Genomic DNA, 23663 nt, shown 5'->3' on the forward strand with positions numbered 1-23663 from the left:
AAGTTTTCTTTGAGCATGTGTGGTTTATACAGTTGGACTCCTTTTCTGGTGATGCAGGCTATTGATTGGGCAGGAACAGAGAATGGGGAACAGCAGAAATTCAAATACTACGGGCTCACAGAGGACAGGCCCGGGTGACCACTTAGAACACATTTTGATGTAGGAACAAGAGTGCCTCTGGCTTTCCTGCTGGTGCTGTTCTTGGTGACTTCTGTCTTCTGTGCCTTTGTCTCGGTGCTTCCCAGCCTTATCCACATTAGGACATGTGTGGAAAAGCCTATTCACACAACACACTGGAGTAAACAAAAGCAAACACAGAGGCATCTGGATAGAGCTCAGTGAAAATTTGTTATGTTGTCTTCGTGTTCCATAACTATCAGAAACACAGGATATAAAGATTGGTTAAAAAATGCTAAAATTCTTTTCAAAAATTTTAATGAGAGGGGCACCTAGGTGGCTCAGTCGGCTGAGCATCTCACTTCAGCTCAGGTCATGATCTCACGGTTTGTGACTTCGAGCCCCGCATCGGGCTCTGTGCTGACAGCCCAGAGCCTGGAGCCTGTTTCGGATTCTGTGTCTGGCCCTCCCCTGCTCACACTGTGTGTCTCTCTCGCTCTCAAAAATACACAAACATTTAAAAATTTATTATTTTTTTAAATGAGAAACTCAGTCCTGCCTTTCAGGACAAAACTTTTCCGTGTCCAGGGTCCTGAAGAGCGGTTTGCTCACCACTGCTGCATGGATGCTGCCCTCTTGCCTTTCCCTGTCCATGTTAGGACTGGACTGAGTACCACTGCAGGACCATTTTTGTCAGCACGTGCCAGTGGGGGTTCACCTGTTCCCTGCAGGACCCTTTGCACGGGCAGAAACTCTGTAAGCCAGCACACATCCTCTAGCAAACCTGCAGTGGTAACTGTTTGCACACAAGCGTTTCAGGGATTTTGAGCTCATGAACGCTTGATAAGACTTTTCGTTTGGACAGCCCGTGAGCTCCTCCAGTATCCAGTAGCAGAGTGTGGAACTTCAGCTTCACAGAAAGCTGAAAACAAATGGGACCATGAGGGCTTGGATTATATGAGATTTATCGTTTTTATAAGATCATTTAATGTGCAATTTGGATCTGTGCATGTGGGCTACTTCAATTCCAGCGTGACCTTTTGATGTAAAGCTTTTAAACCTTTTTTTCTTAGCTGCACCATGAGGGGCAAACTTACAAGGTGTTTCCACAGTTTCTGTTGCCGTGAAGTATTTGAGTAGTTCTCTAACTAGGGGGTACTTTGTACAGCTATAAAGGAAGGAAAAAAAAAAAACTCCTCAAGCATGCAGGTTTCTAACTGAGCATAATTTCAAAGCTTCATAGATCTATCAGAGTGCATTGAAAATTCTTGGTTTAAAAGCTTGTGAATTAGTGCTCTCTCTGAGTGTCCTTCCGCATGTCCGTGCATCGAAGACCGTGTTTTTGAAAAGCAGAACCATTCCCTGTGCTTCTTTGGTCCCCAGGCGGGGCTCGGTAAGCTAAGTGCTACAGAAGTTTTATGAAGCCATTGGCCTTTGTTATTAATTGTGTGGGCTTGAGCTCATCTGCTTTGGGTGGAACTGAATCCATAAAAATGTTTCTTATTTCACACGAGCAGACAAAATAGGAAACATGCCTCTCTGTGTGATTTGTGAACATCCTTCATGTAATTATGTATGTGGGTCTGCAGCTCGGGCAAAACTCAGTCCTCATTACCTTGCTGTGCACTGACTTTTTTGACTTATTTGTCTTTGATCCAGTGACTTTTGAGTTTTAATCCGAAAGCCAGGCTTGGTAGTGGAAAAATAAATATTTGTAAAATTTAAAGCCCCTCTATAAATGGTATAATGAGGATAGTAAATTAGACCTTTCTGAATTTAAGGAGATCGATGTCTTGGGACTTGAGATATCTAAGTGTACATGATTCCAGTAATGTAACTACCTTATTATACAATGATTGTGAATTCACATAAAGTAAGTAATATTGGAAGATTGAAATCTTAGTTTTCATTGAAGTCATTTCAAATTCAGAACACTTAGGGGCACCTGGGTGGCTCTGTCTGTTGAGCATCCAACTTCGGTTCAGATGATGGTCTTGTGGTTCGTGAGTTCGAGCCCCACATCAGGCTCTCTCCTGTCGGCCTGTCAGTGCAGAGCCCGCTTCAGATCCTCTGTGTCCCTCTCTCTCCCCCTCCCATGCTTGCACTCTCCTCAAAATAAATAAATATTAAAAAAAATAAAGTAAAATGCTGAACATTTGACAAAACGTAAATATTATTAGACTTGTAGACTCAAAAATCTTTTGAAAAATGGGTATTCTGAGCCCAATTTGTTTTTAGAAGTAAACATTGGTTTTTAGCTGAAAATATAATGCATTATGACACTTCTTAAAGATCTTTGACTTCTTGTTAACATCCAAAGCCCATGATAGACAAAATAATAAACTTGTATCAATCAAGAAAGGTAAGAAAATCTGCCCTTTAAATTTAGGACCTCTTAATACTAGATTGTAACTGAAATAACAACCACAATAATCCCTTACAGATTCACACAATATTTAGGTTTCTGTATTCAATTTACTTTTTTTTTTTTTTTTTACATGTAGCAAGAATTACTATTAAACTCCACTCACTGGACCAGAGACCCTCATGGTGTTAGGGAAAGACTTGACCCTTATGTAGAACACTACTGACACTTGTGAGTTCGTTGGCCAGCCAGTGGCCCTAGAATTTCTTTTTATTTTTTTTAAGTTTATTTATTTATTTTGAGAGAGAGTGAGTGCACAAGCGGCGGTGGGGCGGGAGGGCGGTGCAGAGAGAAAGAGAGACAGAATCCCAAGCAGGCTCCATGCAGAGCCTGATGCGGGGTTCGAACTCATGAACTGTGAGATCATGACCTGAGCTGAGACCAAGGGTCAGATGTTTAACTGACTGTGCCACCCAGGTGCCCTAGAATTTCTTTTTAAACAGTATAGCAGGATGTGTAATTATTGTTGTTGTTAAATAATAGATTTTGTTACTTGTCTTGATTGATACAACTTGTTATCTGTCACTGGCAGAACTGAAAGTCACCGCCACAAGCATCAGACCACGTGGGTGACCCAGAGGGAGGGCTGGGGAAGTGAGGCATGTGGGGCCGCTATAGGGTTCTCTGCCAGTGGCAGCCACACATAAAATCCTAAGGGCCAAAATAATGATGACCAAATTCAGGAAGTTGTCAGTGTTCAGATATTTGAACTGTTACAAACTGTTTAATGGCTATCTTTTAAAGGCTTGAAATCTTTTATTGCTATAAAATATTACAGCTGTGATTGCTGGTGGCCCACCTGGAGCCATTCCAATGGCACATGTGTCACCCTGCTTTGCCTTATGGAACTATGAATTGGCTTTTTTTCCAATCACGGTACCCCATTGTTTCTGGCCAGGTCATCTGCTTGCTCCCCCTCTGAGAAGAGGAGGCCAGGCCAAGCTGACTTTGATCTGATAGTCTTTAATACTCATTAAAATCTTCTTGTCTGCCTAAAAAATGGCCAGTGATTGTTGTTAACTAACAACTGCTACATATTAAGACTCACGTGTCAGGCTAAGACTAAGTGTCACAAATCCAAACATGAGGATACATTCCCTTGAGGAGATTGTCACCGTGGGTGACAAATGTGCAGATGCAGTATAATGAGTAATAAGAGAATGACTTCAATGGAATTCTATCTGTTAAGAGGCTCCAACTCGACTGCATGCTTTCCCCTGATCCCTCCACACATCCTTACCCATAACTGAGAAGGAATCCCTAGTTGTATGCCAGTGCTGCCCGGATCAATGCGTGGCACCCTCTTCACTGGCATACGTGAGTCCACCTGCTCCACACATCGGTGTGCTGCTGATTTCAGCACCGACTCTCTCTGGATAGCTCCCAAAGGACCTCTCCTGTCCCTCTGCTTCTCCTGGCTCTGGTCAAACCACAGCCAAGCCACTATCACCTGCCAGATAACCGGTGCAGGCATGGTTGTCTGGCTTATCACCTCACACTCTCCACACACATGCACACCATCCATACATGTACACTTTTGCACTTTAAAACACACACGTACTTTGCTGTTGTTTTTAGCTTGAAGATTAAAATCCTTAATAACGTCCCTGTCTACCTCTCCAAACTCATCTTGGAGCAGATGCTATACTTCCTGCTTGCCTTGGGGCCTTTGGCTCCCTCTGCCTGGACCAGCTACTCTGAGATGCCCTCACCTGCGACACATTTCATCCAAGGCACCTCTTCCTGGGGGAAACCTTCCTAACCGTGTCTAGTCTTTATGCATTTGCTAAAAGCACTGTTTACTACTCTTGTTCTTACTGAACATGTAACTTTACATTTATGTTTGCGATTCTTTGGCTAAACTCCAAGAAGGCAAGAATCTTACCTTCTGTCTTTGTTTTTGGTGACTATGGTATTCCTCACACATGAAACCAGACATGGCTGAAAGCTGGCCCTAAGTATTTGTTGACCAAATTTCTAATGTCTGTACGGTATACAGTAGGGACCAAGGCAAAGGAGCTTATTTATTTTCCAGGGGAGTCTGGAAGGAGTCAGGGGAGAGGTGGTGTTTGAGCTGAGGCAGTGGGTGAGTGTTCCTGGCACAGGGACTAGCATGTGTAGCACGCTGAGCTTGGGAGAGCGTCTTGTATCTGGGGAGCTATGAAGTAGTACTCGTTTACAGAGTACGAATTATGAGTGGAAAGTGGAAGGAGATGAGACTGAACAAGGCAAGAAAATGACCGATATTTTCTACCAAAGCATTTAGATGTTATCTCATTGTTTTTCAAATTGTGAGTTGCTGCCTTTTAGTAGGGCCTGAAATTGATTGGCAAGTGAAGACTAACACCTTTTAAAAAAATGAAACACACTGGAATAGAAACTAGAAGACTGCATGTCAATAGGAAGACTAGGTTTGACTTAGCGCAACTCTCATTTCTAATGCGTGTATGTGTGTGCGCGTGCATGTCACGTACATATGTATGTGTATCCTGGGTAACGACGTAAAAGGCATTTTACTATGAGTTAGAGCCACAGTATGTTTGAATGTGGCTGTTGTAGGTATACAGGGTGTATGGAGATGCCACTTCAGTAGAAGAACTATTTATTTACGTAAACTTTTTTTTTTCTGATTTGCCCCTTAGAATTATTTTTTTCAGTTTTAGGAGAAAAGCTTCTTAGATCATATATTTTGAGACATTACACATCTGAGAGCAGGTGTTCCATTCACTGGAGAACGTCCTCAGAGGGGAAGAGCCATGTGGGCTCACTGCCCCCTGCCCCAGCCTGTACTACTTTCTGTGGACTGTTCTGTCTCTTGGCAGGTGGTATTGCTATGGAAACACATGAAGTCAATCTTACCTTAATTCCTCATCAGGAAACTGTTTTCCCTGCTCTTCCTCTCCCTCCGTGCCTGTATCCCTCTCCCTCCAAACCAGCCTCTCTGCCTTTTTTATTTTTATTTATTTATTTTTTATATTTGAGAGAGAGACAGAGAGTGCGTAGGGGAGAGGCAGAGAGAGAGGGGAGGATGAGAGGGGGAGACACAGAATCCAAAGCAGGCTCCAGGGTCCGAGCTGTCAGCACAGAGCCCGACGCGGGGCTTGAACCCACAAACCGTGAGATCATGACCTGAGCCGAAGTCGGACGCTCAACCGACTGAGCCACCCAGGCGCCCCACTCTGCCTTTTTTATTTTCCAGCCAGGGAGGATATTTAAATGTTTCAAGTGTTATTATCTCTGGGTGGCAGGATTATGGGGTGCCCTTCTCCTTTGTGCTTTTCTTCATTTTCTAGATTTTGCTGTAGTTTATAATAAGTATTCCAACTATTTATTTGAATAAAATGTTTTGTTTATAATAAACATGTCGATATTCCATAACGCATATTACTTAAAACATCTTTTTCCGACTATAAATGTATACATGTTTGTCTTGAACAAGGAAAAGGAATAGTAGTAAGTAGAGTGGGAACATAGCTCGTAATCCCACTCCCAAGAGAAAATTGCTGTTAGCATTTTGGAGCATTCTTTTCTGTGCACGTACGGACCCACACAAATCATTTATAAGTACTGTTTATAAAAGGAAGTGGCATTCCCCTGCAGTTCTATAACTTGGACTTTTTTCCCATGTAACGCATAGCATGGAGCCCTTCATGCCAGTCACATATAAGTTATAAATCCCAACTCCAAACAGAACCGTCTGGAGCCAGGGAAGTGGTTTAAATGAGCAAAGTGGACTGCTGTGACATAGAGGTGATGGGTGGGCTTCCGGGAAACTGATGAGTACACACCCCTCATCTAAGGAAGCGGCCAGTACTTAGCTCTAGGTTTTTTTTTTTTTTCATGAGAGAATGCAAAAATATGGGCTTATCTTTGCTGCATGTTTTGATTTTTCAAGTGAAGCTAGAGATCTTTCACTGTTTACTTGCATTTTTCCCATTTTTATACACCGTGAGCCAGTTGGCCGGCTGGGTTGAGGCCACTGATGCACCAGTTTGCTGCTTGATACGGGTGTACCTGATTCTGTTTCAAGTAGTCTTTTTTGTCTTCCAATATATGGAATCTTCTCGTTTATTTTTTCTCGTTATTGTTGGAGTTGCTGAGTCTTTTTCTGCAATGCGGGCAGACAACCTATCTCACATTTGACACCGAATGATAGACTAGTCTACAAAGTGCCTCATCTGGTACAGTTCTGTTCAATTCTTTAGCAGCATCAAGAGTTTCACCCCGGACGATATAGCCAGAAGCTATATCTTCTTTCTTAAATGCAGAGGAAGGATTCCGAGAAGAGGTAGAAATTGCAGAGGCTAAATGTAGAAGAGAGACATTTCCCTCAGGAAGTGGGATGCTTCATACCACTGACCTGTTTGTGGGGACCTGGTGGCGAGGCAGAGGACCCTGTCCTTGGGCCTGAGAAGGGTTTCATCTAGTCCATCAGGGGGCAGCTTGCAGAAAGGGTCTGATTCCTATTCTGACATATAGCATAAAGGACTGCATTCACCCCAACCGATTGTGGAGTGGACTCGTTTCTTGTTGCTCGATGGAGTTGGCACTGGGAGGTTCTTCCCTTTTCAGATGATTTCATGACTGTGCGAGGGGACAAACTGGGAAGAAGCATTGCCCAGTGCTTTGCGCCTAACCGTTTATTTCCCCAGGCCTCCGTTTCCCCACCCAGAGCACACGATCGCGGACGCTGCTGGTCATAGGGTTGTTGAGAGGATGTTTTAAAGGAGATGACCGTGTGACAGAAACTAGCACAGGGCTCGTTAATGTTGGTTCTCTTTATTATTTTTTTTAACGCAAAGAACCTTAATCACGTGTCTCATTCAAATGAGCCCCAAGCACACTGACTCTCCTGGTTGGGGACCGCGTGTGGACGTATGTGTGGCAGTAGCATAAACTAGAGCTTGTTGCTTGTGGCGTTAACGCGCTTTACGCAGAAACTGATTTGTTTTGTTTTGTTTTGTTTATAGTTTTTGACGTGTTTCTGTTTTGGTCTGACTAGGAGGAGCCTGATCTGGTTAGTGCAATTTATGGCCGAGGGATAGCCTATGGAAAGAAGGGATTACATGTGAGTATGGAATAGCTACTCTTGCCATAGTGCCTAACATAACCTGACCTGGACCAGGGTTCCGACAGAACCGCTCCCTGCTGATTGAGTGCTGATGGACACACAGTGGGGGCACGCCAGTTCCCGCCTGAGAACGTGGCTTTAGAGAATGTACTCAACGTCACGTGGCCAGGAAGGTGGGAGCGGGGGACTGGGGATCTCTACCCAGGGCTCCTGGGAGTCCGTCTTGCCATCTACTCTAAAAGGACAGCCTTGCCAGCCTAAATTGTATTTCATGATGAGCTGGACATAGAGCAAGGAAAGTATGAGACCTTAACTGAATTCCCAAGAAATATTCATTGGTAGAAGTGGAGTCTAGGGATGCATAGTGCAGTAGGACTTAGAATCTGAGTTTCTTTCACAATTTTTAAAGGTTGGATAAAAGACCAAAAGCGTTTTTTTTTTTTTTTTGATAAAGATTATTTTTATTTGTTATCATGTATTATACTCTCCCCCAGATAAGTATATCATTTTCACCTTCTTCCCCTTATTTCTGTGGGGAATGCAGAAGGAGGGTTATAATAGACATATTTTACTCAACAAAGGCACCATGGTATAAACATGAAGATTTTCCTGAGACTATATGGTAAATAAGGAAATAGTTTAAGATTCAGATCTTTGTATTTTCAGTTAGACTATTATACACAAACTATTCTGTTGTCCTATTGTATATTAGAAATACTCAAATTAATGATGATTGAAGGAGAAGCATCACTTTCGTCTTTGCCAATTTAAAAAATTGTACTAATCAGGTGCTGGCCTATTGGTGAAATTTTATATAATATTTGTATACTTCTGAGACATAGAGGACTGAGAACGAACTCAGATCTGGGAATGACAGAGGTGTTTAGGAAGGAAGCAGTGTTACATTCAGAGCATCAATAAATGACAGAAGTTGTCAGAGATGAGCTTCTTCCCAATTCTCCTCTCTTTTAATTTTATCTCTCGACATGAAATTTCCTTGTATCTTTAATGCATTTTTAATGTAAAAGTGACATGCTCATATTTCTAATATAAAAATAACATGCAAATTTTAAAGACAACTTACCTGGACTTCCTAAGGTGTAGGTAGGTAGGCTTAGGGGTTTTGACGGACACTGACTCGGTCCCTTTGTATCCCCATGTTGTCACTGGTCAGCATCATTTTGCATGCTGCTATCCATCCACATACTCATCCATTGAAATTCATTGATTCAGTGTTTAAATAGGTTCAATTTAGAAAATAACCTACCATCAGTGGAACTTGTGATATGTAGCCAGGTCTAATGGGCTACTGATGGGTAGGTAGACGTGAGTGAGTTAAATAATCATAACTGAATTTAAACCAGCAGCTCTTTTATCTAGAAGCTAAGTTCATATTTACTTCTAAGTAAGTAGTTATATCTTTACTAAATTTTTAGTTTTTTCAGAAAAACTATTGAACCTGATTTTGAGTAACAGTGTATCTCATACTAAGCTAATGCCTTTTCAAGGACATTAAGAATGCTGAACTTGCTCTGTTCGAATTGAGCCGAGTAATTACCTTGGAACCAGATCGTCCAGAGGTATTTGAACAGCGAGCAGAAGTGAGTGCGGTTTTCTTTTTCCCTCTGTCGTTATTGGATTAGTTTTGAGTCTCAGATTTTTTTTCCTGTTATTTTATGACTCATACATTTTAAAGCTCCCTTATCTATTGCATTTTCCTCCATAGGTACTTTATGCCTTTAAACGTGGTTGAAATTACTAGAAAATTATGGACTGACTGAGAGATACTCCTGATTTAACATTTAATAGTAATATTTGGTATTAAAATATGTGGTTACAACATGTACTATTACTGTCAGTGTTCATGTTTACTCTATCTGTGACATACTTTAGTCAAACAGTATGACAGTATGGTCAGAATGAAATTTATAACCATTACAAGTGCGTGCGTGCGTGCGTGCGTGTGTGTGTGTGTATACGCTTATGTATAATTCTTGGGAGATGTACTTATCTACATAGAGACATAGAGCAGGTAAGGGTGACCAAAACCAGACCTTGAAGGAACTTAGGACTTGAAGTGGAGACAGAAATAACTTGGTGAAAATACCAGGCAGTATTTGTGATGGGAGACGGGAAGAGGAAATTCTTCTTCAGGAACAGAGAGACATGGTGTGTCAGAGCTTGGGGGAGGCTGGCAGGGGCAGGGTGGGGGTGTGTCTGCCGAGGCCTCACTGAACAGATAATGCTAGAACCAATCAGAGCCCACATCTTGGGGGACAAGGTGGAGAAAGGGTATTCAGATCAGAGAAAGGAGCGTGTGGTGAGGCATTCCTTTTAATAAAACGTGTTCCTCTTACCGTTTGCATAATATAGTTATAAACTACCAGATTTCATTTTACCGCTCATTTGACCATATCAAATGCTTTAGAATTTGTTAATGTGTTCACACTGGCTAAAACTTAACTTTTAGTCATCTGACATAATGGGATTTCATAGTTGAACTAAAGGAAAAATGACTTGTTTCCTCTTACGGGGGAGAAAACTTAGAAGTAAAGAAAACACTAAATGTGTTAGTAATTTAACAACTGTATTTGTGATGTTTGTATTCTCAAAATTACAGTGTCTAAAGTTATAGTTCAGTTTCACAAAGTGAATTTTATGTCTTATTGGGAATTTGGGTTTCTGAATAAAATTCTTTCTCAGTTAATGATATAATTCATTATCTCTTGTCTATTTTGGATTGTAACCATAAGGGTTAAGGGATTGTAATTTGTTCGTTACTGCACGAGAGCCTTGTTGGTATTTAGGGTGAGATTTGGTGATATCTGCTCTGGGGAGGGGTGCTGATGCTTTTTCCCTCTATTACTCTGAAGTCATGTTAAAATGTTACGGTAAAGCATGGATTCATTAAGTGTGCATAGAAAGAAGACTTGTTCAGCAGCTTTAGAAGTTTCTCAAAAGCTACTCAAAAAGCTTCTCATATCTACTCAAAAGCTAGTCGTGTACCCAAAAGTGATATTGGTAATCCAAAAAGTAATTTTCAATGATCTTAAATATATATAGTGATATTCCTCTTTCCTGGCATCATTGGGCAACGATATCACTACAAAGTGGTTTTTCTAGCTAAATTACAGCTTACCGTTTACATACGTCTGAAATTATTTGATGAGAAATCTTTCTCTTTCATCCTTGCTGCGATAGTCTGTGTTTAATGAACATCATTCAATCTTTTTTAGTTACTCAGGTCATTATTATGAATGTTGATTATTGTGCTGAGGTGTGGTGATTCAGTTATGTACATAGGGGTTATGAACTAGGTAGGGATGTTCTTTCTCCCAAAATCTAACCCCAGACTGCTATGCTTTTTAATTCTCAGGTGTATATTCCGTAATTTCTTTCTTTCCTTTTTCTGAGCTTCCATTCTTGCCACTGGTGATGTGCCTGCCAGAATCCTCTCTCTTTTGCTGGTTTTCGGTTCCCGCAGAATAGGAAACCATGTAGTAGAACCTGATGGAAATGACCTATATTCTAAGAGCAAAATTAACCCGAATTTCAGGACATTTGCTCAGGATGAAATGCTTGAGCTTGATTGCATGAGTCCTGATAACCCATTTTGGATTTTCTCACGTCCTCTTGGTGTAGTTTTGCATTCTCAACTGTCTTCTGTGTTGTCATTGTCACCTGCACACAGCTGACTGCTGCATCACCAGGGTTTCCCAAGCAAGCCTGCGGACCTTTGTTCTTCCGCTGTGCAGATATTGACCAATGAGCTGAGAGTTAACACAAAGGGACTCCCAAAACACCTGGAGTCTTAGATTGTCAGTCAGCCCTTAGTGCCACAGAGGTCGTAGCTAAAGACCATGAAGGACTCTAATCTGTGTCTGTCAGTTTCTCTGCTCTTAATGGCTCAAAGTCATCCTTCAGCTTAACTTTGAAATGCTAAATTTTGTCTTGAAAAATAATGATAGGTTGAGAAAAAAAGGGTCACATTTCAAGAAAAGCGACATCTGTTGTAACCCAGACCATGAAACCGTGACAAAGCCATTGCTGTAGTTCTAGTTCGTCAGCCTCCCCGTCTGCGGGACAAAGATCGGCAGCCCCTCAGCCTGTTGACTTTGAACCTCACTGCGTAGTATGTGGGGTCAAGGATTCTTGCTGCCGGGAAAGTAATCTTGTGAGTGGGGTGTGGTGAGGTGGAATTGAAAAGTCAAGAACATTGGCAGTTTGGGGGTTTGTCACTGGAAGATTTCTCCGCTAATGACATGTTTGGGTTTATAGATTCTGTCCCCTCTGGGACGAATTAATGAAGCAGTGAATGATCTCACCAAAGCTATTCAGCTGCAGCCCTCAGCACGGCTGTACAGACACCGGGGGACCCTGTACTTCATATCAGAGGTGAGTTATTTTTGCCTTGAAATGTTTCTTTTGTGATAATAGAGACTTCACTTTTCTGTTCACTTCAGAAAGCTGCTCTTTGATAGATGTGGGTTCGGGGCTGCATGATAATATGCTTGTGACACAAGACAGTCGTAAAAGCACTTTCTTTAGCTGAACTTGAACTAGCGGAGAAACGTTCAGTACCAAGAGTACATTGTCTTGCTTGAACTGTCAGCAGTGACTAATTCTAGACTCGGGGAAAAAGAAAGAGAAAATGAAGAGATTTGGTTCATTGACTGTACTTCAGCCTTTTTTGCACATGTCAGCACAGGGAAACAGGTGCACGTGTTACCGATGTGATTGTGAAACTGAAAGGCACGGTTGGAATTTCCTCGGGGAGCCAGAGCCATAACTAGAACCAACGTGGCTTCTCAGACCGTAGCTTGTCGGTGGCAGTGACCCAGATCTGGCAAGATTATCTTTTATCATCACAGTGGTATCTCTGATTGCCGCCATTATTTGCGTGGGTTTATGTAACTTCAGGAACAATTTTCTATTGCGAGAGAAGATGGGTATGAAAACAATCTCAGCATAACACACGTGAAGGTTGACCTCTGGCATAATCATCTTAGAAGTGTTCAGTGTAGTAAGATGCTAGTACCAGAAAATAATTTGTTAAGTTTCTCTGACAGATTATGACTTTAATACTGTTTTTATAAATAATCTTTTTTTTTTAATGTTTATTTATTTTTGAGAGAGAGAGAGAGAGAGAGAGAGAGAGAGAGACAGAGCATGAGCAGGGGAGGGGCAGGGGCAGAGAGACCATAAATAATCTTTTTGTAGTTGAGACAGCGTATTTAAATTAAACCTTTGCGGGATTTTCCCTATCAATTTCTTAAGAAAGCCAACTGTTTCAACGAATAGGATAAGCATTCAGCTGATATTTATGGTCATGAAATGTTCCCTTTAAAGCCGAAGAGGGCATAGAATGAAATGGGATTTTTTTTCCTCTACCAATCAAAAGTAGGAAATGTCTAAATATCTAATGAATGCTATTCTCTTTTTTTCCCTTGCTCTCCTTTCTGTAGGACTATGCGACCGCCCACGAAGATTTTCAGCAGTCCCTAGAGCTGAACAAAAACCAGCCTATAGCTATGCTATACAAAGGTCTAACTTTCTTTCACAGAGGACTTTTGAAGGTGAAAGTGTTACACAATATGTGCACCGTATAATGATTCTGCTTTTCTCTCGAGGGTGGGAAGACTTTAATGGGATTCCACTCGCCTGTTTGCAAATGACATCTCACGTGTCCACCTGATTGGTTTATTTTAGGAGGGAGTTTGAGTCAGTGTATTTATTGAGCTCCTACTATCTGCTGCAGACGGGACAAGGATAAATAGGGGGAAAGAATTCTTTGCACTTTACGCTTAGGAAGGATACAGTTCACCAAGTTCCCCTCTCCCCCCCACCCCCGACGTATAATTTATCATATGGTAAATACACGAAAAAAAGTAGTGTAAACAAAGTGCTTTGGAAACAGGGATAGGAAGGATTCACTTAAGCTGCGGGGTTAGAGAAGGTTCCGGAGAGCAAGTGGACGTTGTCCTCGGCCTTGCAGGCGGAGTGGATTGGGGGCAGCCAGCTACTTCAGGCCGAGAGAAAGCATGAGTGCTGGCATAGAACATGGAGGGACGGCCAGTTTGCGGCGTAGCAAGTAGGTTTGAGTGGAAGGGAGTTGAGCTGTCAGGTCGGCCGAGGGGAGGCCCCTGAAGTGTCTAGAGTGCTATGCTGAGCATCTTGATTTTAATTTGTAGGCCCAGAGAGCTGTAAAATCTAGCTTTGGGGGAAAGGATGTCATTGAGACCCAATCTGCTATTTAGGATGTGGATTCTGACAACCCAGTGGCTGGGGGGCTTAGGGGCAGAGGACCACGGGGAGACACGGGTAACCGGAGACCTGATCGGACTCCTGGGGGCTCCAAGAGTGGGTCTGGAGACATTACTACAACGAGCACATTGCTGCTGCCGCCTGGAGATTGCTGTTGGGGGGAAGGAGTTGAGGGAAATAGAAAAGGTGTCGTCCAAGCCGATTGATGTGTGGAGAGGCAGTGTCACCTCTGGCCTGTCCCTGCCTCCTGTCCTTGGCCTGGCACTCTCTGGGCATATTGAGGACCTATGGTGCAAGAGCCTTATCTTGGGGCAGAGACCTGGCTGGGAGTCGGGAGGGGAGCTCTGGTCTCTCACAGTGGCCTCCTCGGTGCCCACAGCCGGCACAGGGTCAGAGCTCTGGTGCAGGACCCACCCGAGCCGTCCATTTGAAGACAGGCTGGCCTAAGAGTCAGCCTGGGTAGGTGAAAAACGCTTAATGCTGTCTGGCATGTCAAGAGAGCCTGCAAAAGAGAAGGTTGTTCTTTACCTTAACTTTGAAAGCTGTGACGAATCTCAGGAGCGCGTGGCAGGAAAGAGTGCTCTGGCAGAAAGAACGTGCGTTTTATTATGGAAAGTGGTTTTGAGGATCACGCCCGCACTCTTGGGGGGTAGGCACAGTTGACCTTTAAAAAGGCCACATGTTGTAAACCCTTGGCGTCATGGGTGGTGCCTGTCACATAGTAGGTGCTCAATAAGTACTAGTGGACTGAATGAATTTCAAGGACAGAGCGTTGGGTTTGGAGTTGGAAGGCCGTGGCTGGAGCTCCCGCTCTGAACCCTGTGAACTGTCCCACTGGACAAGCTGCTTAAGCCTTTTCAGCCGCTCCTTCCCTTATCTGTCATGTAGAGATGATTCTGCCGTCTGCCTCTTGAAGGGGTTCAATAAAACAACGTGTGTGAAAGGTACTTTAAGAGCTATGAGCACGAATCAGGTATTAGTTATTATAGATCGTGTTACATGTGAACATTTAATTTCATCTAAGTGTCATAGACCTTAAAAAAATAACTCCCGTCCACAAACTACCAAACCAGAGGGAACGGGGGAGATTTTCTTTCATCTGCCTCCTGTCCTTCCTGCCGGGGTGTGGTGGGTGGTCCTCACAGACCTCCCGTCTCCCCCCCCCCCCCCCCCCCCCAGGACTCAGGCCAGCAGCCCTGGGTGTCGAGAGCAGTTATTTAAAATGTGCTTTGAGCAGCTGCCAGATGGGCTTTTCCAGTTTTATTTTGCATCTGCCTCTCACCTTCTCTCAGTTACCTTAAATTTAAAAAAAACCTCACGGTCACAACACCAGATGCAAAGTCTGTCCCTCGAGTAGCAACCTCGCCAAACTACGTGGTGCTTTCTCCTCTTCAGCGTGCTCGTAAATAAACCCAGCATCAACGTGTGTAATAGATGGGAACTTTTCCTTTGCATTTTTATAGATCTGCTGTCCGAGGAGGTCAGAGTGTTGACGTATTGTCTCACTCGTCCCAACGGCATCCCCACGAAGTATATAGAAGGGGCAGAGGGTGTCCTAGTTACACAGAGTGGAAAACTAGCGGTGACACATCTTCCTTAAACTAATGAACTTAGTGTAGATACCTTTAGGTCTCTTGTTAACTGTAGAGACAACGTGTTAAATGGACCCATGAATTGGTGCTGTCTTTATATCCTGAAGCTGGTCTGCCCAGGTCAGCGGCAATTCAGAAATGAATTACAGGGGTGGTTTGCTTCTTTACTTATGAGGTAATACATGAGAAATTCTGCAGGCAATATGACCTGACAGATTTCGCAACCGTCCAGCTTGGTAGATCTGTCAGCCATTTTGGATTTCTCTGGGGAAAACACGGCAAACACTTGTCTCGTATTTGTGTCGTAAGGATATTTCAAACATGGTACACTCCGAGCACATGTTTTTTTATCAGCCTCCGCTTCGAGAGGTCCCTGCAACTGTTCTCTTCGTTGTAACGAAGCAGGAAGGCCGGAGTGATGGCCACCCACCACTGGTGAGGGAGGAAGATGGCGGCCCAGGTGGGGTGATGCCCGCCCATGCTGCGCAAACAAACCCCGAGCCGGTTCGTGTGCTTGGAGACTGATTCATTTCGAACGTAGTTTCTTTGTTCCGAGTGGCTTCAAATCTTGATTCTGCTATGTCCCCTCTTTGGCAGAATGAGGTAGAGAGCTGTGCAGTGATTAGACAGGAACCCCGAAACCAAAGACTCTTAAAAGCTGAAGAGAAATCAGACTTTGAAGAACTGTGGCGTCCCAGCGTGCTGTAAGTGCAGTGGGCAGCAGATGTCGCCCGGGCATCTCCCCCAGACGTCCACAAACACCCCAGACTTCCCACGCCCCAGCTGGACTCATCACCTCCTCCCACCCCTGCCCTGCAGCCGGCCCCCCTACTTCCTCACGTTGGCTAACGCTCTCGCCTTTCCCCCCGGGCTCTTCAGCTCCTAAGCTTCCTGCCCTCCCTTCTCCCTCACCACCCCCTACCCACGGCCACTGGATTCTTAGTTTGCCTTTCAGGATATCTCCTGCGTGTGACCCTTCTTTTCTGTCCTCAGAGACACCGTCTCAGTTTGAGCTTTCTTTATCTCTTGCCTGGGCTCCTGCAGTTCACCTCCTCACTGGGCTTCGTCCCCTCCCCTGTCCCGCCCGCCTGCTCTGTTGTGGCCAGTGGCAGTCATCTCTAGAGTCAGTTTTGTGAGGTCGCACACCTACTCAGCCCCCAGTCCTCATTGCTGGCAGGGTGACGCCCCCACTGCAGAGCACGCCAGAGGCCCTTCCCCTCTGGTCCCGGCTCGCCACAGGGCCTGGCCCCCTGTCTCTTCCTTCCCTCCACTCCCACCCAGGCACCCACACTCTTGCCGTCCTGCCTCCCCCACCGCTGCGCACCCCCACCCCCCATCCAAGATGCCCTCTTTCTCTGCCACCCTCCTTCTCATTCTCCCAGACCCAGCTCAGTTGTCACTTGCCCTCCTGGTGAAGCCTGTCCTGGTGTCCCAGGCTCAGTTAGGTATCCCTTCCTCTTTATTCCCAGAGACTCTTACTTGTATCTCTCTTGTAGCTCTTAGTTTATATTCTAATAACCTGGTTAAGTAATTGGCTTTCTAACTAGACTGAGTTCTTCGAGGACAGAGAGAGTGATTTGCTCGGCTTTGTGTCCCCCTGTACCTCACCCTGCCCCCGGCACATAGTAGGCGCTCAATACATGTTTGTTGAATTGAAAATGTAGTTGTAAAAAACCCAGAAGATCTAGACTGTGCCAGGGCCAGAAGCCTAATGAAGAGTAGTCTTTGACATTTAAGTGTTAACATTTATCTGTTCTCATCCTTCCGCTGAACGGTACACAATCAGTGGGACTCCTTAATGAGTAGGTTGTTGTCCCCATTGTCACCTTAGAAAGGTTTGAAAGCCGGCCCCTCCTACCCTGCTGCCTCCTACAGAGAAAATCAAGAAGCAGGGAATGAATGATTTTTTTTAGAAAAGAATTAGGATTATGTGCCTACCAAATCACTAAATATTTATTGAGTGCCTACCATGTGCAAGGTATTTGACATGTTAGTAGTTTTTGTGTTATGAATTATCTAATCAGGTGTGAAATACACAGAAGTTTTAAAGCCTTTCTCTTGAAAGCCTTCAGAGATCCTTTGTAGCCATTAACTTAAGTAAGACACATCTTTTCCTTGGGAAATGTGTGAAATGTCTTCATCATTTTTTATCACAGTAAATAATCAAGTCATAATGGAGAGCACACTGAATACAGTGTAAGCCCAGGATGTTTACTGGGAAGCAGACTGGTGCATTGTAGTAACAGTTTCCAGAGGATTCCACAGCGGCCAGGTGCACTGTGCGTTCCCGGCAGGCTGCTCCCTAGAGCGTAACACCTGTGCCGCCTTCTCACTCCGTCAGCCACAGACCCGGAGTTGTGCTGGCAGAAAACTAGGTCCCCCAGACGCCCCCACCTCAAGGTCTCTGTTTTGTTTTACTGTATCTTTTTCCTGTAGATCATGGGAATCATTCACATAGTCCATCTAGGAGCTTTGGTGCTTTTTGTTTTTTTTTAATGAACAATCTCACTTTGGGCTTCCTTTTTTGTCTCTTTCGCTGGTTCAGTTTAAATGCTGCTAGTTATGATCATTTAAAATTGTATACAGCTAGTAGGCTTACTTTTATTCCACAAGGCCTTTGTTGATTAAAGAAATGATATTGACACAAAGGTGATATCGTTACCTAATGAAGTAGATGGAGGGAAGCCGTTTCCCCATTCTGAAAGGGAGAAACTTGTAAGGCTCTGTTATTGCCCACAGCAGAGCATTTGTTTCCTGTTGAAATCAAATCCTCCTGACGCAGTTTGTCAGACTCTCTACCTCTTTTTGTGAAGTCCTCATATTAAAAAAGGAAAATCACTCCAAGACCGTGTACATTATATATTTAAGTCCATTAGTGATTTAAGTGAAACTCAATTTTAATAGTCATGCACGTGACATAATTTCCCATATACTTTTTTCAGGAAGCTATTGAGTCCTTCAAAGAAGCCTTGAAGCAGAAAGTTGATTTTATTGATGCGTACAAAAGTCTGGGACAGGCCTATAGGTAAGAAAAGGAACAGTAGTCAGGGTAGGAGGGAGGGTGTAGAGTGGGGAGACAAGAGAGCCTCACATAATAGTGATATTTTATTAAAAAAAACTTTTTAAATCTTTATTTATTCTTGAGAGAGAGAGAGAGAGACAGGGTGTGAGCAGGGGAGAAGCATAAAGAGAGGGAGACACAGAATCTGAAGCAGGCAAGCTCCAGGCTCCGAGCTGTCAGTACAGAGCCCAACATGGGGCTCGAACTCACGAACCACAAGATCATGACCTGAGCTGAAGTTGGATGCTCAACTGACTGAGCCACCCAGGCACCCTGTCATAATAGTGATATTTTAAAAGAAATTGTATTTCTTAACCAGAAGAGATTGTCCTTCTAAATCACATAGGCATTAATATGCTTGTTGAGAGCTTCTCTGGAATATAGAAAGACCCGTGGGTCAGAGGGTATCATGACGTATATATCATCTTTTAAAACGACTTCGCTTTGTATATATTGGTCTAGAAAATGTTCGTCCTTCAAAATTTATTGTTTTGAATAGCAGCATTATATGCTGGTTGAGTCATAGACACTGATGCTTTTCTAGACCGTAAATAAGGTTAATTCCCACATCACTGTGATTCGTTTGAAGATTCCTTGATTAAAAGGATGGAAAATTATGCTGCGTAGGATGATATCGATGACCATCAATATGATCAACTGTGATATACAGTCACTGTGCATCTCTATCAGGAGTGAGAAGTTGTGCTTTGACCCTGGCGTCCTGACTCCTGGTGTTACCCTGACCAGTAGAGCTACTTTGACTTTTGGCTTTCAAAAATCTTTACAGTCTGAGCTGAAAAGGAGATTGCATGGCTTGACGGAAGGGCTTGGGATTCAGGAGTCAAGAGATTCGGTTCTGGTTCCAGATTGTCCATTCCACACTTGTGTCTCCTCAACTTCCCTGAGCGTCAGGGTTCTCCCTTACGAGGTTCTGTAAAAGTTAGGAAAGAGACAGTAACCGAGATCCCTGTCAGAGCTGTTAGTCACCTCACCCAGGAAGGATTGAATTCTAGGGCTTATTTATCTGATGCAGTCATTGGAGAAGCTCTCTTACCACTAACTTGAAGAAAGTGTCTTTGCATTCATTTTTAATTTAAATGATGATATTTATCCTTGCTGTCCCACAGAATGGTTGGGGACATACATTGAAAACAGATTTGAAAGCACCTAGAGTAACTAGTAAAGTGATATGTAAATGTAAATGGGTAGTATATTTTTAAAAAATATTATTTACAAAAAATAGACACATGGCACGTTTTTAAGGTGTTTTTGTTATTTGTAAAAAATTTGATAGGTAAAAGAAGCCTAATAATATTTCTACTCTGAAATGATTACTATCCTAAAATATACTTTCTTTCTGATGTTTTAAATTACAAAATGATTTACTGGATTTTAAGGGAAGTAACTTCTGTGACAGGAAAAATACAATTTTCGGCCTATGAATTTGATTCAGAATGATATACCTATGTATGATTGTAACCTACATACTCCCCCCCCCCCCCCCCGCAAAGGAGAAACATGATTTTATCTAAATACTAAAATCTACACATAGTTTTTCTAAGGGTTGGAGCTCATCATGAATTGGGGAAAAGGATTTGAATAAGCACTTGCTTTTGGAAAGCAATAAATTCATTTTCCCCAAAGAATTTCAAGGGCCTTGTGATTATCCTGCAGTCGAGTAAAATTTGGGAAAAGTAAGTGAGATGTGATGTGTCAAAAATAGAAAAGGGAATCCCTATCAAGGTATCTGATTCTCGTATGGGACTGTAATTCTGAGGCTAACTTGTTCTGTGTGTTTACTGAAACGTTCTGCACTGTGCTCATAACTGTTGTCAAATACCTAGAGAACTGGGCAATTTTGAAGCCGCCACCGAGAGCTTTCAGAAGGCGCTGTTGCTCAACCAAAATCACGTACAGACCCTGCAGCTGCGGGGAATGATGCTCTATCACCACGGTAGCCTGCAGGAGGCCCTTAAGAACTTCAAGGTGAGCATCCATAAGTGAGAAGCACTGTAACAGCTCGTGGAGCCTTTTTTTTTTCTTTTTCTTTTTTTTTTTTTTAACTGTTTATTGACTTTGAGAGAGGGAGAGGGAGAGAGAGAATCCCAAGCAGGCTCCACGCTGTCGGTGCAGAGCCCGATGCAGGGCTCGATCCCACGAACTGCATGGATCGTGATGTGTGCCCAAATCAAGAGTCAGACACTCGACTGACTGAGCCACCCAGGCGCCCCTGGGATCATTCTTCAACAAAATTTAGTGAAATGACTAGAGAGAAGGGCAAGGTAATGTTTATACCTCCGCAAAAAGAAAGAGAAAAAAACCACTGCCGTGTCCTAGAGACTGATTTACAGAGCATGCGTTTGGTCTGATTTAGCCTGGAGGGAAAGCCCTTCTAATTCCAGATTGAAGAATAAAGCACTTAAGAGTTATCTGCAACTGTATTGAAACTAATGGGGCATTTTCTCCCTCCATGCCTCAGCGGTGTCTGCAGCTAGAACCCTATAATGAGGTGTGCCAGTATATGAAAGGACTCAGCCATGTTGCGATGGGACAGTTTTACGAAGGAATAAAAGCACAAACTAAAGTTATGCTAAATGATCCTCTTCCAGGCCAGAAGGCTAGCCCAGAGTATCTGAAAGTGAAATATCTCCGAGGTAAGTCACAAAATTGCCGAAGCATTGAATTTGGATGCTCAGAGCCACATAAATCATATTGCTTGTCGCTTGTGTCGTATGAGACAGCTGAGTCTCGAAGGCACTAGGAAACATGAACACGGCCATCCCTTGGTGGACTAGATAAGACCCCTGTCTTCTAGAGACCAGTCGCATACTTTGTCTATCACTTCCTGTGGATTTTTTTTCTCTTTAATGTTAAAAAAGTCAAAAAAATTTTACTCAAGTCAAAAGAAACCTATTTTGAGCTAAACGTGACAACCATCTGGGTATGGGATGGGTCTCATTACACCTGGTCTGGAGACATAGGAGTAATAGGAAAGTAACATTTTCTGAGGTTTTTGTTGTTAAATGTAAACTTGGTAGCTTTGACATATCTCCTTCATATCAGAATTCTCACCTACTTTGGAGATATTCAGTTGGGATGAGGAAGAAAGCAAATCTTTATGTCATCTTTTGATTAGGCAGAATCTCACCTTTTCTCTGCCATATAAGACTATATTTTTGTTTTGTTGTTTTTTTGTTTTGTTCCAAAATGGGTTTGTTTTTTATTGAAGCATACTTAACATACAGTGTTACATTTGTTCTAGGCACACGGTGCAATGATTTGACGATTCTGTATACTTTCAGTGCTCATCACGATATAACATTTTTGTTGTTCGTACAGAGCTCAGATCTTTACTCCCCTTTTTCCACTTTCCTTTGTCATCAAAAACCCTCTCATACCACTACTGCCCAACTGTAAAAATTTATGAGCCCTGCAGTTTTAAGTTTTTAGTAGTCACGTTAAAAAAAGTAAAAATAAACAGGTGGAATTAATTTTATAATACATTTTATTTGATGCAGTGTATGCATAATATCAGTTCAACATGTAATTATTATGAAAACACTATTTGTTAGTATCAGATATTTTACGTTATTTTTTTTACTAAGTCTTTGAAATGTGTATATTTTATATTTACAGCACATCTTTATACTTACATGTTTATACTTACATTGGATGTTAAATTTTTATTGGAAGTTCTTTTGTCAAATACCTTTTTTTTTGTCAAAAACTTTTTTTTCTTAAGTTTTTTAGAGTGTGGGGAGGGGCAGCGAGAGAGGGAGAGAGAGAATCCCAAGCATGCTCCTCAGTGCCAGCATGGAGCTTGACGTTGGGCTGAAACTCACGAAACCGTGAGATCATGAGCTGAGCCAAAGTCGAGAGTCTGATGCTTAACTGGCTGAGCCACCCAGGTGCCCCGAATTTTTGTTGGAAATTCTTAATTTGAAGTCCTGTTTTGTAAAATTTAAAGTTGAAAAAGTAGGTTCATACATGTGAGCTGTTCCAAATAGACTAAAGTTTTCTAATAATTGACTCAAATATCAGTTTTTAGGTTTAGAGTAATTAAATTAACATTTAAAATACAGTTTCTCAGTTACACTGGCCACATTTTAAGTATTCACTAGCTAGGTGTCTGGGGGCTGCCTACTGGACAGCATAGCTCCTCACTGTAAATTACAATTTCCTCTTGTTTCCCGGGTTAGTAGAACGTGGGAGCTGTAGACTGAAGGGGGGACACTCCATGTTCTGGTCTTTTTCTGCACTGCTTCCGTAGAGATAAGCAGCAGTCAGTTGATGAAATCATGTACATGGTCAGTTGATTTATATCAGTTGACAGAAAACCAGGCTCCGACACTGAACTTGGATTCTCAGACTCTGCAGCTAGAAAGTGAGATATTTGATGGTGTCCATGGAAGGATGATTAAAATTTAGCCAAAGTGGACCCTGATTGACTGGCTTATATTTGGCCCTGGTAACTTGAGTTACCGTGTATCACGTGATGTTAGCGACTTACTAAAATTTGGAGCCACCCTTTAGGATTCTGGGAATTAACAGTTTGTCACAGAGCAGTTGTATGACAGCCAGCGAGAAGAAATACTTCTGGAGCGATATTTGGGGGCGTGTGTCCGATGTGGGTGTGTCAGATCTCGTCTCATACCTGCAGAGTATTCTCGGTATCTTCACGCACACCTCGATACTCCCCTTACGGAATATAACATTGATGTGGATCTGCCTGGAAGCTTTAAAGACCACTGGGCTAAAAATCTGCCTTTCCTCATAGAAGATTATGAAGAGCAGCCAGGGTTACAGCCCCACATAAAGTAAGTGCTTTAAATAAAATGACTTTTTTCAAGACTGAACTATAAGCTTATCATGATATCTCTTGCTCAGTAAACGGCTTTCTACCCACGTCTCTCAAGTATTTGTTTTTGGATTTGATATGTCTGCAAATAGTTTACTTTATACGGCACCTTGAAACTTACCTTTGGATATCATCTCTCCTGGTAGCCTGGCCTTCCCTGCTAATTTGATGCAATCTTCAAACTTCAAATGTACTTACTGGCAGTTTTTGATATGCATTATTATTACCATGTTAGTTTTTTTTTATTTTATTTTATTTTTGAGAGAGACGGAGCA

General features: G+C 42.8%; 1 protein-coding gene and 1 non-coding gene across 7 annotated transcripts in view; one reads left to right on the top strand and one right to left on the bottom strand.

The window, feature by feature from the left end:
• The window catches only part of TTC13 (tetratricopeptide repeat domain 13), an 80154-nt gene that overhangs the window by 29075 nt on the left and 27416 nt on the right, over positions 1 to 23663 (top strand). For 2 of the 6 annotated variants that reach the window (XM_025915061.2, XM_086679690.1), the window contains exons 5-12: positions 7545 to 7610; positions 9122 to 9214; positions 11892 to 12008; positions 13079 to 13189; positions 18412 to 18494; positions 20375 to 20516; positions 21010 to 21184; positions 23191 to 23347. In XM_025915061.2, coding sequence (XP_025770846.1) covers positions 7545 to 7610; positions 9122 to 9214; positions 11892 to 12008; positions 13079 to 13189; positions 18412 to 18494; positions 20375 to 20516; positions 21010 to 21184; positions 23191 to 23347 — 944 coding nt within the window. The remainder of the gene's footprint in view (positions 1 to 7544; positions 7611 to 9121; positions 9215 to 11891; positions 12009 to 13078; positions 13190 to 18411; positions 18495 to 20374; positions 20517 to 21009; positions 21185 to 23190; positions 23348 to 23663) is intronic. The other 4 variants (XM_086679691.1, XM_086679692.1, XM_086679693.1 and 1 more) reach the window with 2 other exon arrangements.
• LOC112851597 (small nucleolar RNA SNORA62/SNORA6 family) lies at positions 2614 to 2763 on the bottom strand. The gene has a single exon (XR_015242119.1). It is a non-coding gene; the product is annotated as a small nucleolar RNA SNORA62/SNORA6 family (small nucleolar RNA).

This window comes from Puma concolor, chromosome D2 (assembly GCF_028749965.1).
Source record: "Puma concolor isolate L17-30 chromosome D2, mPumCon1.1.hap2, whole genome shotgun sequence".
Classification (NCBI taxonomy): domain Eukaryota; kingdom Metazoa; phylum Chordata; class Mammalia; order Carnivora; family Felidae; genus Puma; species Puma concolor.